Source organism: Onthophagus taurus, chromosome 3, assembly GCF_036711975.1.
Source record: "Onthophagus taurus isolate NC chromosome 3, IU_Otau_3.0, whole genome shotgun sequence".
NCBI classification, from domain to species: Eukaryota; Metazoa; Arthropoda; class Insecta; order Coleoptera; family Scarabaeidae; genus Onthophagus; species Onthophagus taurus.
The window spans coordinates 8,275,377-8,288,029 of NC_091968.1; the positions used below are offsets into that span (position 1 = coordinate 8,275,377).

The following is a 12,653-nucleotide window of genomic DNA, read 5'->3' on the forward strand; positions in this document are numbered from 1 at the left end:
ATATAATATATCATACAATCTATGCATGAACTCATCTTTATTTATTTTTATTTATTCGTTTCGGGATGCAGACAGGTTACCCCAATAAAGCATCCACTAAACTTACAAACAAAATACAGATATAACATAATAAGTCCTAAACTATAAAGCTAAACAGACATGAAAGAAAAAAAACAAAAATACAATCCAAAAGCAACAACTAAAAGTAAATTTCAACTCAAAATTTCAGTCAATGTTGGGAAGCAACATACAGTTCTTTTTAAACGACACAAAAGAATAATTAAAAATATCAATCGACTGGCAAACTTTATTATAACAATTTAATATACGCAGGATAGGCGAATTAGTATACGCATTAGACACCGAAGGAGGTATTCTAAACAAAAAACTATCGCGAGTGCGATATTGCGGGACATTAAAACTAATTAAAGATAAGAGTTCTGGGTTATCAATAAGCCCGGTAACCAGTTTATACAGGGTGATTCATAAGTAATGGGCCAAATTGTAAATGTACGTTCAGGAGGCCAAAATAATAATATTTTCATTAACAATAATGGGTCTTAGTCTGCTCCTTACTGAGATGCAGGATGTTAAAGCGAAAACAATAAAATAGATTTTTGTTAATAGATCAGCTACTTTTCTACATAATGACTCATAGTTGACTTATAGTTTTTGTAAGGGTGAACAATAATGTGTGAGAGGATTTGAGTTAACTCGTAGATGTCGCCACATGCGCCATATGAATTATGAAACGTCAATGAGCTTTTACGTTTAATGAATAGTTTAAAACATTTTATTGTTAAGTAAACTGATTCATTCTTGTCCTAACATAAATCAAAATGCCGAGACATAATCACTTTTCAAACGAAGAAATGAGAGACATGTTATGCGTTTACGCACAAGAACGTTTTTCTGGGCAAGCAGCATCCAGAAAATATCGTGAAATGTACCCTTACAGAAGGCAGCCAAACCGGAAGATATTTCAAAATATTTATAATCGATTGGGTGAAACAGGTTCATTTCGTCCAAAATATCATACAGGACGTCCTAAGATTATCACTCCGCAGCAAGAAGATAAAATTTTGGTAAGAATTGCGCAAAATTCTGAAATAAGCACTCGTCGATTGTCTGCAGCAACTGGAATAAGCCAACCATCCGTGACTAGAATTTTACACAAGGAAAATTTATATCCCTATCATTTTATACCTGTGCAAAATTTACTTCCAACAGATTATCGAATCAGAGTTCAATTTTGTCAGTGGCTAAAAGGAAAATTGAATAATAATCCAACATTCCTAAATAACATTCTTTTCACGGATGAAGCAACCTTTACCAGACGCGGAGTTTTTAATTGGCGAAATAGTCATGCCTGGGAAACCGAAAACCCTCGTTTAAAAAAAGATAGACATTTCCAGCACGAGTTTAAAATAAATGTGTGGTGCGGTGTAATAGGCAATACATTACTGGGCCCAGTTGAATTACCTCCTAATTTAAATGGAGAGTCATATTTAATTTTTTTAAATAATGACTTAGTCGACCTCTTGGGAGATCTTCCATTACAACTAAGAAGAAATATGTGGTTCATGCAAGACGGTGCTCCTCCACATTTTTCACGTGCTGTGCGCAAACATCTGAATGAAACATTCCCTCACCGTTGGATTGGACGTGGTAGTGAATTTCAGTGGCCACCATGTGTGGGGTTACATGAAATCAATGGTCTATGCTGAACCTACTATAAATACACGAGACGAGTTATGGAATAGAATTCAAGATGCAGCCAATTCAATACGAAATAATCCTGCTACATTTTTTAAAGTCAGACAATCCTTAACCAAACGGTTAAATGCGTGTATAAATGCTGGTGGTGGTCATGTTGAAAACCTTTTGCAGTAGCTCATAATTAAGCTTAAATTTAATTTAACTTCGCACAACATTAACATGTAGGTTTTGATAACAGTTGTCGTAAGTGGTCTTAGTTCAAGTCTGTTCTAATGTTGTATTTCGTTTTATTAACTGGCGTACAATAAATTGTTTTATTACGTAATTTTTTTATGGTTTCAGTTTAATATTGTTATCAATTATCAATTACGGTTAGGTAAATGTCAACATTCCATGCCATGCTTGTGTCTTAACAGATTAATGCTACGTCGACCACCGTGAAATGTAGTGTAGTGAATTAGTAAAATTCAAATATCTCGAAAATCGTTAATATTTTCAAGATCAAAGAAGTATAGCTTTTTTCTACAGAAATGATAGGGCTATCCAAATTAAACAAGTATGTTGTAAAATAATGAGCGATAAAAAATTTGTAGCTGATTTCATCTAATTCATATGGCGCAAGTGGCGACATCTACGAGTTAACTCAAATCCTCTCACACATTATTGTTTACCCTTACAAAAACTATAAGTCAACTATGAGTCATTATGTAGAAAAGTAGCTGATCTATTAACAAAAATCTATTTTATTTTTTTCGCTTTAACATCCTGTATCTCAGTAAGGAGCAGACTAAGACCCATTATTGTTAATGAAAATATTATTATTTTGGCCTCCTGAACGTACATTTACAATTTGGCCCATTACTTATGAATCACCCTGTATAATAAACACAAGTCCCTCACAAATCTACGGCGAGGCAGAGAAATCAATCCGAACACCGCACAAGCAACCGAGTACTCACAATAAGGTAAGTGAAATTTATGAGCTAGAAACCTAACAAAACGACGCTGAACCAACTCCAAACGGTACATGTATATGTGATACATTGGATTCCAAACCACCTAGCAAAAAGATAAAATACTATTAACATATGCCATATAAGCAGATTTTAAGCAATCAAGATTTGAGAAGACATAGGTAGTTCTTAGAATAAACCCCAATTGTCTCATAGCTTTGAAAAAGATATACTCAATGTGATCTAAAAATAAGAGTTTTGAATCTAGCATCACTTTATCCCCATTGTGAGAGTGATAGACCACTATAATTATAGATTTTAATTTGGGTATTACTACAGAGCACAACTCAATACACTTTTCTTTATTAAACATCGAGAGATCCAATACTTCTGCGGAATACTCTTTTTTTTATTGCCCATAGAACTCCTCTGCGTGTATACTGTGTCCTGCAATAGTATGTATCAATAATTTTGTACATATAGTGCTTTTATTTCTTCTTCTGTGATCCAGTGCTCTGTTATAGCAATAATGTGAGCATCCCGGTTAGTGTTCAATAAGTTCACTTATAATTTACTTTGTTTGGCAGTCCCTGTATACTTAAGTTAACTACTTGAATAGTTTGTATGTTGGTTATTCTAGTTGTCTTTTCTTTTGAATTAACTATTTCACTTGAGTGGTTTTCTTGCGCGGGTGAAAAAACCATGTGACATAAGCACCATGAGGCCATAATTGAGGATTCATTATTTTCTCTTCATATAGGTGATATACATCACAAAACGAAGTGACTGGATGAAGTTTAAAAAGATAGCTTGATCAAAATATTTCAGAGACCTAATATATCTAGGAAAAGTCACTGATTCGACTGTTAAATTAAATTGCAGAATATAAGTTCATGATCACTTATATTGTGTACAGAAACAACTTTATATACAGTGTGTCCCACGATAGATGTTACAAGAGGTATAATGACTTAAAAATGTTTGAATTTTATTTCAAGGCTGAGGAATTAAGTAAGCCCTGCTTGGTGTGGAGAAAATTTTAAGTATATTTTCATATTTTGAAAATCAACTCGGCCTTGATAGTGAAGCGAAAACTATTTTGAGTAGGTAAAGTAAACTTTTTGTTCATGATACGGCAAAATATCATCAAGAAAAGTTATTCAGAATGAGAAATTATGGTACTATGCAAAATTTCAGAAAGATCTACATAGATTAATTAAACCACCATATTTTAGATTAGATCAGAGTGAAGAAAAAAAAAAAACAATGAAAGTGCCTTGAAAAAAAAAATTACTTAAGTAGTCACAAATATTGACACATAAATTGTATTATCCCTCAGTTTTACTTCACATTTCAATTATATACTATACAATATTTATGTTATTTAAACTAAAATGTGATGGTTCAACCAAAGTAGATAGATCCTTCTGAAATTTTGTATAGGACCATAATTTCTCATTTTGAACAACTTTTCTTAATAAAATTTTTCAGTATCATGAACAAAAAGATTACTTTACCTAAACTAAAAATAGTTTTCGATTCATTGTCAAGACCGCCTTTGTTTTCAAAATATGAAAATATTCTTAAAATTCTCTTCACACCAAGCAGGGCTTAATTCCTTAGCCTTAAAATAAATTTCAAAAATTTTTAAGTCATTATACCTCTTGTAACATTTATCCTGGGACACACTGTATTTAGGGGCAACACGTTCGGCATAGTTTCCATAGCCTTATGGCTCCATGGGGTACCATGGGTCTTATCACAGAAGTGTAGATCGTCGGATTTAATTCCCATGTAATCCCATTGCCCTTCGACATTGTGTGAGTACAAGCGTTGCTTTTTTGGTTTTGCAACTATGTGTGATTTCCAAGATATTTCACCTGTGGAGCAAAGGTTAATGGACTGTTGCAGAAATAGGGTGGTGTTAAGTGTTTTTAGGATTTACAGAGAGAGTGTGCTCTTCACACCATCGTTCAACAAGTTTAAACTGTTTTCTATAACAAAGAAAATTGTTTTAATTTTAATTTGTAATCAATAAAATTTTAAATGAAATTAACTTTGACATTTCAATTTTAACTGCCATTATTTCTTGATTCAATCGCATTCCGTTAGATGTCGCCCACTCACAAAGTATCTCTCCATCTCTCTCACTCTATTTATTTATTTCCTTGCGTAATCCCGGGAGTTGTTGTTGTTGTTAAGGATCCAAGATAGCCATCCAGCTGTTCGTTGTCCTGCGCCGTGTTATTGCGCACGTATCGACACACGAGTGAAATCCGAAACCAGCCGAAACGGACCCGAACGCGTCACATTTAGAACAATCGGCGAAAAGAAGACAGTCGGTGCGCAACGGCCGTCGACGTCGGGACGCGTTTCGGTCTTTTTCCCTCCCTCATCATCACTCGAACTCTCTCTATCTCACTCTCATTTCCAGGATCTTACCTATACAAAGTCGACGAAACAGTGATAGCAAGTGTATAAAATTTTGTTGTTTTCTTGGAAAATTAATATTGTTTTTGGGAAAAAAGTGAACCCTATAACAAATGAGTAGCATCGAAGCTTTACTCCGGGCCGCGGCCTTCCTCGATCGTAGCGACGACGACGCCGACCGCGTTTCCTTTGTTTGCGACCTATCAGCTGATCGACGACTACTGATGCATAATATCGTCGTTTCTAATAATAATAATAATAACAACGATGGATATTCAAATTCCTCTTATGAAACTGCGGAACATGGATACGCAACAACGTTACCGATGCCTCATCATCATCACCACCACCACCATCATCATCATCATCAAAGGGATCATAAAAATTCATTTGCCAATTCTGTTTTAACGGTTGGTAAAAGACCTAAAACAAGAAAAAACTCGGTTGGAAGGTAAATTGCAAACGAAAAAAGAAAATCATTAATTTTTTTTAATTTATCATTTTTTTTTTGTTCCCCAGATCTAATCATAATGAATTAGAAAAAAACAGGTGAGTTTGACATTTCTAACTTTTTATTAGATTTAATTTAATAAGAATTTATTGTTGTTGTTAACTTGGTTGTTCGATTTTCTGCTTGGTACCAAGGCCAACGCGATTCTATCCGATCCGATTCGAATCCTATCCTATCCGCACGCGAAACGTAGTGTGCCTTGGCAACTAACTGAATAGGAATAAAAAAAAAGAACGGGGCCGCTGCCGTTTTTAAATGCGAACGAATAGAACAAGTGCAGTGGCGTAGGTCTGGTTTTTGTTTATATCGCGGTTATTTCTAGTTGCTATGCTGATTATTTTCAAAACATTTTTAAAACATTCTTTGGTTCAAAAACATTCTCGCCCTCTTTTTTTTCGTTTGTCAGATTATGATGGAGTTTTGTTTATTTTGCGATTTAATAACAGATGGGATGTAAGACAAAGAAGGCGCACAAAACCTTCTTTTGTTAGTAAAAGACGGATGCTGGAAAGAGAGAGTGCATGTGAAAGAGAGATTAGAAAAAAAAGGAAGGAGAGGGATGGGACATGTAAAAGATAAACAGAGTGAAATAACAAAAATAAACAGTCCGATGACTACATGAACTTAGTGAAACATGTGTTGGGTTGGTAATCGGTTATTTAAAAATTTAAAGGGACTATAAAATACGAGCTTTTTCCACTTAACTTTGTTGATTGAAAGATAATGACGGAAATGTTCCCTTTTAAAGTTTTATTACTTGTTGAGTATCAATAAATTATGATAATTGTTTATTGATGCGTACTAAAAAATAAAAAAAAAATTATTGATCTCTATGATAATTCTTGCTATAAATTGCATATCTCTATTTACTTTTGAGATACGTAAAATTGAATTAAAACTTTTTATTAATAAACCAAATTTCGAACTACAAATTTGTGCAATAATATTGAAAAGGGACTTGTTTAACAATTGAAGACCTTGCAGCAACAACGAGGCAGCTCTACTTTTTGTCAAAAATTAGTTAATACACTGTTGCACCCAATAAAATAGTAGCCATCAGTTGATGCAACCGAATGGCTGCTTCCACCTTTAAATTACAGCAAGAACAAGGCAGCACCTGAATGAGTTATACTTGAAGACATATGAACCTGCACTATACAGGATGTTGCTGTAAGTCGTTGTATAATTTTCATCACAAATATTAGAGTGAAAATGATGTCGATTTGTGTAAAAAATTTTGATCTAAACCCATAAGTGGCTATGATATCTTGTTTGTAAGGATTGATGTCATCAAGAATCTTTTCAAATTCAATCTTGTTAAGGAAGAAATCAGACACTCAAGGGGGATCCCATAGGCAACTAGCTCTGATAAGGTGTAATAATCTTCGTTGAATTGACAGAAGTTGTGTTTAAGACAGTGTTTCAGAATATTGAATAAGTTATTAGCATCGTCTTTATCGTCTATCTTTTCTGTTAAAGTTTCTCTCACTATCTCTAGGGTTTCTATTGTTGGAATATTAGTATATAGGTTAGGTTAGTTACGTCGAATGATGAGATTCTGAACTCTTGGGGAAGTTTTAATTTACTAATCAATTCAGTTAATTGATAACGGTCAGAAATGGTGTGTTTAAGTTTGAAATTTATCTCTTTTTTGAAAAAGGTAACTAAGGTTTTGGCAAGTTTATGAGTGTTAGAATTAATGGAAGAAACTACCGGTCTTATAGGGTTATATTTCTTGTGTAATTTAATGAGTGAATAAAGTTTCGGGATCAGAAGCTTCATATTAATTAAAGTATTAGGGTTACCTAGATATTTCTTAACGGTGTCTTCTGATTTCTTGGTGATGTGTTTGGTTGCCTTTTGGAATTGATTTGTGGGGTTTCTTTTGACTTTGCAGAATCCATTGGCTTGTAGGAATTCTTCTGTTTTATTGTTGTACTCGTTTTTGCTTAGAATTACCATTCCTGCATTTTTGTCGGCTGGGGTGATTATGAGGTTGTTCTCTTTTATTTTCCTTTTTATACTCTTGATAGTCTTCAGGTACAATCTGTTCTTTCCTGATTTTCTTTCTTGCTGTTATATCTTACTTTTTGTTCCTCCTTCATGAGTGCTTGTTGTAGGTCTTTTTTGATTATATTGCGGCTTGAAGTTCTATGGCCAATATGGGTAAATTAGTATCAATCTTTGGGGCGAATTTCTTACCCTTGTATAAATAATTCATTTTCTTTTTGGGTGAAGTTTACATTTGAAAGATTAGTTATTCTTGGGTAGAATTTATGAATGCTTTCTTGGTTTCATGACTTTGACGAAACCAAGAATGTTAAAATTCTACACCAACTAAACAAAAGTTTTCACAATGAACTACTTGAATTCTATGATCAGATAGCACGAGAGGGTCAAACTAATAAGTTAGTCTGATGCCTGCAACTATTTTGATGCCTTACCCTTAATTCCTTTGCCCTCCCATTCCGCTTTTGCAAATTTTGTTGTATTCTTGTCGTTCTGTATTCTCATTTCCGTCTGTTTCATTAAACTGATTATACTTAAGTTGAATTATTTTCTATTTTTATGTTGAATTACTTTAAGTTAATTTTTAATCTGTTGTAATTTTCGTCTGAGCTCGTTTTATTAGTTGTTTGAAATTTCTCATAACATATTTTCTTTATATTGTTCACTAGATTACCGACCTGACATATAAAAAATAGATTTAACCTAAAATATAAAAATTTTTGTTATGTTCTCCAACCACGTTACATCTGATTTCTTGTATCTTCTGATAGTTCATATTTCTATTGACTTTGTTTGATTTTATTCTGCCGAATGTTGTTGACGTTAAAGCCCCTATGACGTAAGTTTATAAATGTTTATTTTAATTTAAGTTAAAATTTTTTCTCACATTTTCAATGTTATTTCATTTATTTTTTAAACGTTCTTCTGATGATGTTCAGTGAACGAAACCGGTAAAGACAAATAAATTAAACAAAATTCACCACAGTAAAAATCGTTTTTTGATACCTACTTATCACTTTTGGTGCAAAAAAAAAATGGATAATCATCTACAAAATTTTCAATATGGTTTAGAAGGACTAAATTTGACAAATACTGTAATGTTATCATAAGAAATCGTTTAAAATTGGAAATGTCGAACCACGGAATCAATGCGATAGTAGACGCCACGAGAGCTGGCAGTAAATCATCATTTTCCGCTCTTACAAATGCTATACGTAGTTCATAAACCGCTAGAGAGTAATGTGTGTTGGAAAGAGATAGCATTAGTTTAATATATCTGCTGTACAATTCAAATGGCCACGTCAAAAAAGTACGTCTGTTCTTCCAAGGGATGTCACTTTATAATTATAACCTCAAATCGAAACGTCTTGTGAGCGTTGTCATGAATCTGTTAGTGTTTTCGCAAGCCGAAAATGTTTTCTTTGAAAGGAAAATCATTAAATAATGGCTTTGTTCGTTGGGACTGCACTACTCTGCACGACATGCACTCGTATGACGTCATAGTGCAATGAAGTGTAAGTCAGTGCAATGTCATGTCAACTTAGTGCAGGTCAGAAAAGTGTGTAAACCGTGGTCGCAACGAACAGATTTTTATAAAAAAAAGTGTATAATATTTAAAATGGACGAACAGGAGATTGTCAGCGAAATACTGGTGGAAAATTAAATCATTGCAGAATGTTTTTTAGTAGCGATTCATCAATTATTATTATATTATTATTATTTTTTATTTTTTTCAATTATTAGCGAAATATATTTTCTACCTCAAACTACTAACCCTTACTAGTTCTTTCAAAACTACTACTTAACGTATAAAGAAATCACATGCTAAATTGCACCAAAATCGATAACCAGTACTTGAAAAAAAAAAATTGGGGTGGTGAGGGTAGTTAATCCCAGGCACTCCTAAATGAGAAAAAACACATAATTAATATTTTTAAATGTACTATAAATGTATTTAATGAAGCCAAAATCGACAGGGTAGTTTTTAAATTTTCCAAAAAAGTAGGGGTAGTTTTCTACTGCCTCTACTGGGATTGAATATACTGTGTTCTCTAATACAACAAATATTAATTATTATAAGGTTTTATTTCTTAATATTTAATATTGATATTAATTATTACAAAACACGCTTTCAAATATTCCGCCATTTTAGTTACACTGCATTAAACTGCACTTATTGAACTTAATCGAAAGCAGGTGCAACAAAATCTGCACTAACTTGCACCGGCTGCACTAAATTGCACTGCAGATGGCCCAACGAACAGTATAAATGCAACTGCACTATCCCCAACGAACACACAACATCTGCACTAAACTGCTTAGTGCAAGTGAGTGCAAGTAGTGCAGTCCCAACGAACAAAGCTAATCTTTGACAATGCTTGACATATAACCTCCATTACTAACATAACCTACATTTAAATGTTTGTGGTGAAATAATCTAAGTCGTACGTCCATATCTTGATTCATACCATTTTTAAGCGAACTGCCAGCTCTCGTGGTTTCTACTATATAAAGAGTTCACAAAGGTTATTTTTTTTAACTTTTATTATGTCATAAATCCTTAAATTTTCCAACTGTTTCTAAAAGCCTATTTCATTTCAAACTTATTTTCACTCTTCGAAATTTTTGATTAGACGCGATTTCGAGATATTTGCAAAAAGATACAACCTCGATTTTGGATTATTTTCATTAATCGTTGAAACAAATTGTAAGTAAAGACAACCTGATAGAAAAACATTTCTAAATATCGAAAGACATTTACGTGAGACAGGAAATTTAAGACAGAAGTATGTAAATAACGGGAATCTAACGTTCCCAACTAGAAGAAAACATTTTCAATTTTATGACAGATCGTAATACTGCTGATAGAAACAGTTTAGACATTTCAGAACATCCAAAGGTACGTCTTGGCATATCCTACATGAAAAGCAATTGTATCCATCCATTTGTCGAGAGTACAAGAATTTAAAATTGTTGATCATCTATTGCAAATACAGTGTTGCCATACTATGATTGAAAAATGTACTTACTAGTGATGCTGCGTTTTTAGAAAAAAATAGTTTTTACAGATAACCATTAATTTGATAAAAGCTGAAGAATAATTGTACTGAAAAAATCCGGATTTTATGCTACGTTGAGTAATAATATGAGATTCTTTTAAAAGAACTTAAATCTTTTTGTGAATAACTCAAAAACGATGCGTCTAATCAAAAATTTGTAAGAGTAAAAATAATTTGAAAATGAAATAGGCTTTTAGAATCAGTTGGAAAATTTAATGGTTTATGACATAATAAAAAAGTTTTAAGGAAATAACCTTAGTGAACATCCTGTATAGCATTGATGCCGTGTTTGCATATTTTCAAAACTGATCTTAAACGATTTGTCATGATAACATTGCACTGTTTGCCAAATTTTATCTTTCTAAGACAAACCATATTGAAAATATTTAAGAAAATTAATTTTCTTAACTTTGATGGCCTATATCTTAGCCATTTATGGATTTAGACCAATAATTTTTACACGAATCGTTATCATTCTGACTCTAGTATTTGTGATCAAAATTATGCCACAACTTACGGAAACAGCCTGTATAGTAACTTGAAAATTACACAAAAAAAAAGAACATGACTTATTTTATAAATATTTTAAATCAAACTTCAAAAACTATTCTTCTGGCCACCCTAGAAGTGACGCGTGTCAAACTTGTGATAGATTAGAAAATAAGATTAAAAATAAGGTGTTAACCGACGATCAGAAGAATGAGCTAGAAACTGAAAAAAAGTTGCACCTCAATAAATGACAAATTTTTTATGATTATTTAAAAATTAAGCTGACTTTGGCGAGAAATGATCCTACAGTTGACACACTTTCGTTTGATTTGCTACAGACTGCCTAAAAGCCATATTTTTATATGTATCATGAAGTTCAAGATAAAAAAAACACCAAATGAATCAATAAGTTTTTGCATTAATTTATTACAAACATACTGGATAAAAATGTTGAAACTAAATAAAAACTTTTCTCCTGTTTGTTATTTATATTCATTGGTCCAATTTGGCAGAATCAAAAAACTAGTTCATCGTTTTGCTGAGCCTGGCCACAGTTTTCTGCCTTGTGACCGATTTTTTGGAGTCGTCGAAAAGTACATGAGAAAATAGAGCGTGTTCCAAATGAATATCTCCGTCATTACAAGAAATAGTAGAACAATCTATGATATTGAGTTTAACTGATCATTATAAACCGTATTTCAAGAAAACGACGTCTAATAAAGAAAAGGAGAATTTTGCTATATTAAAACTCAGAGTAACATCTTACAGCAGTGAACTAAAAGGAATCCAATATTCAATATCTGCTAGTTAGCTGATTCTTAAGGATTTCCCAAAAGCCAGAAGTAATGGGCACATCCCTTTAGAACCTTCAGCAGCTCTGCACTGCCATTAAAATTTCAAAAATTAAACAATCTTTACAATCATCAAGATCTTTCAAATCTAATAATGTGGTAGAAAATCATAATGACATTGATATGATTGACGATGACGCAAATGAATAACTGTTTAAATAAATTATTGGTTTTGTAAATGTGTTTCGACATCTATAAAATACTAATAAAGTCGTTTTTTTTGTAAATTGGTAGTAACAACGAGGTTCAATACGCAATTATGAACAAACAAATTTTTGAATGTTTAATTTTGTTAAAAATATACCTAAAAGAAAAAAAACTAATTGCAAAAGACTTAGGGTATTGTTACGGAACATTTCTTTGTGCCTCCTGAACAATTTGTTAAAATGGAGCTGCTGATTCGTTGTTACTGCAAGGTCTTCAATTAGGAGTGAAATCGTCCATACCCTATCATAACCCTTATAATCGGTGTGAAACTTTGATTATACCTAATAGAAGAAAAACTAATTGCAAAAGACTTAGGGTATTGTTACGGAAAATTTTGTTGTGCCTTCTGAACAATTTGTTAAAATGGAACTGACTCGTTGTTGCTGCAAGGTCTTAAGTTAGTAGTGAAATCGCCCATACCCTC

The 12,653-nt window shown here is 32.8% G+C and overlaps 1 protein-coding gene across 1 annotated transcript in view; it reads left to right on the plus strand.

The window, feature by feature from the left end:
* The first annotated feature begins 5,215 nt into the window (after positions 1-5,215).
* The window catches only part of LOC111413758 (max-interacting protein 1-like), a 43,100-nt gene continuing 35,662 nt past the window's right edge, over positions 5,216-12,653 (plus strand). The window contains exons 1-2 of the mRNA XM_023044859.2: positions 5,216-5,553; positions 5,622-5,651. Coding sequence (XP_022900627.1) covers positions 5,216-5,553; positions 5,622-5,651 — 368 coding nt within the window. The remainder of the gene's footprint in view (positions 5,554-5,621; positions 5,652-12,653) is intronic.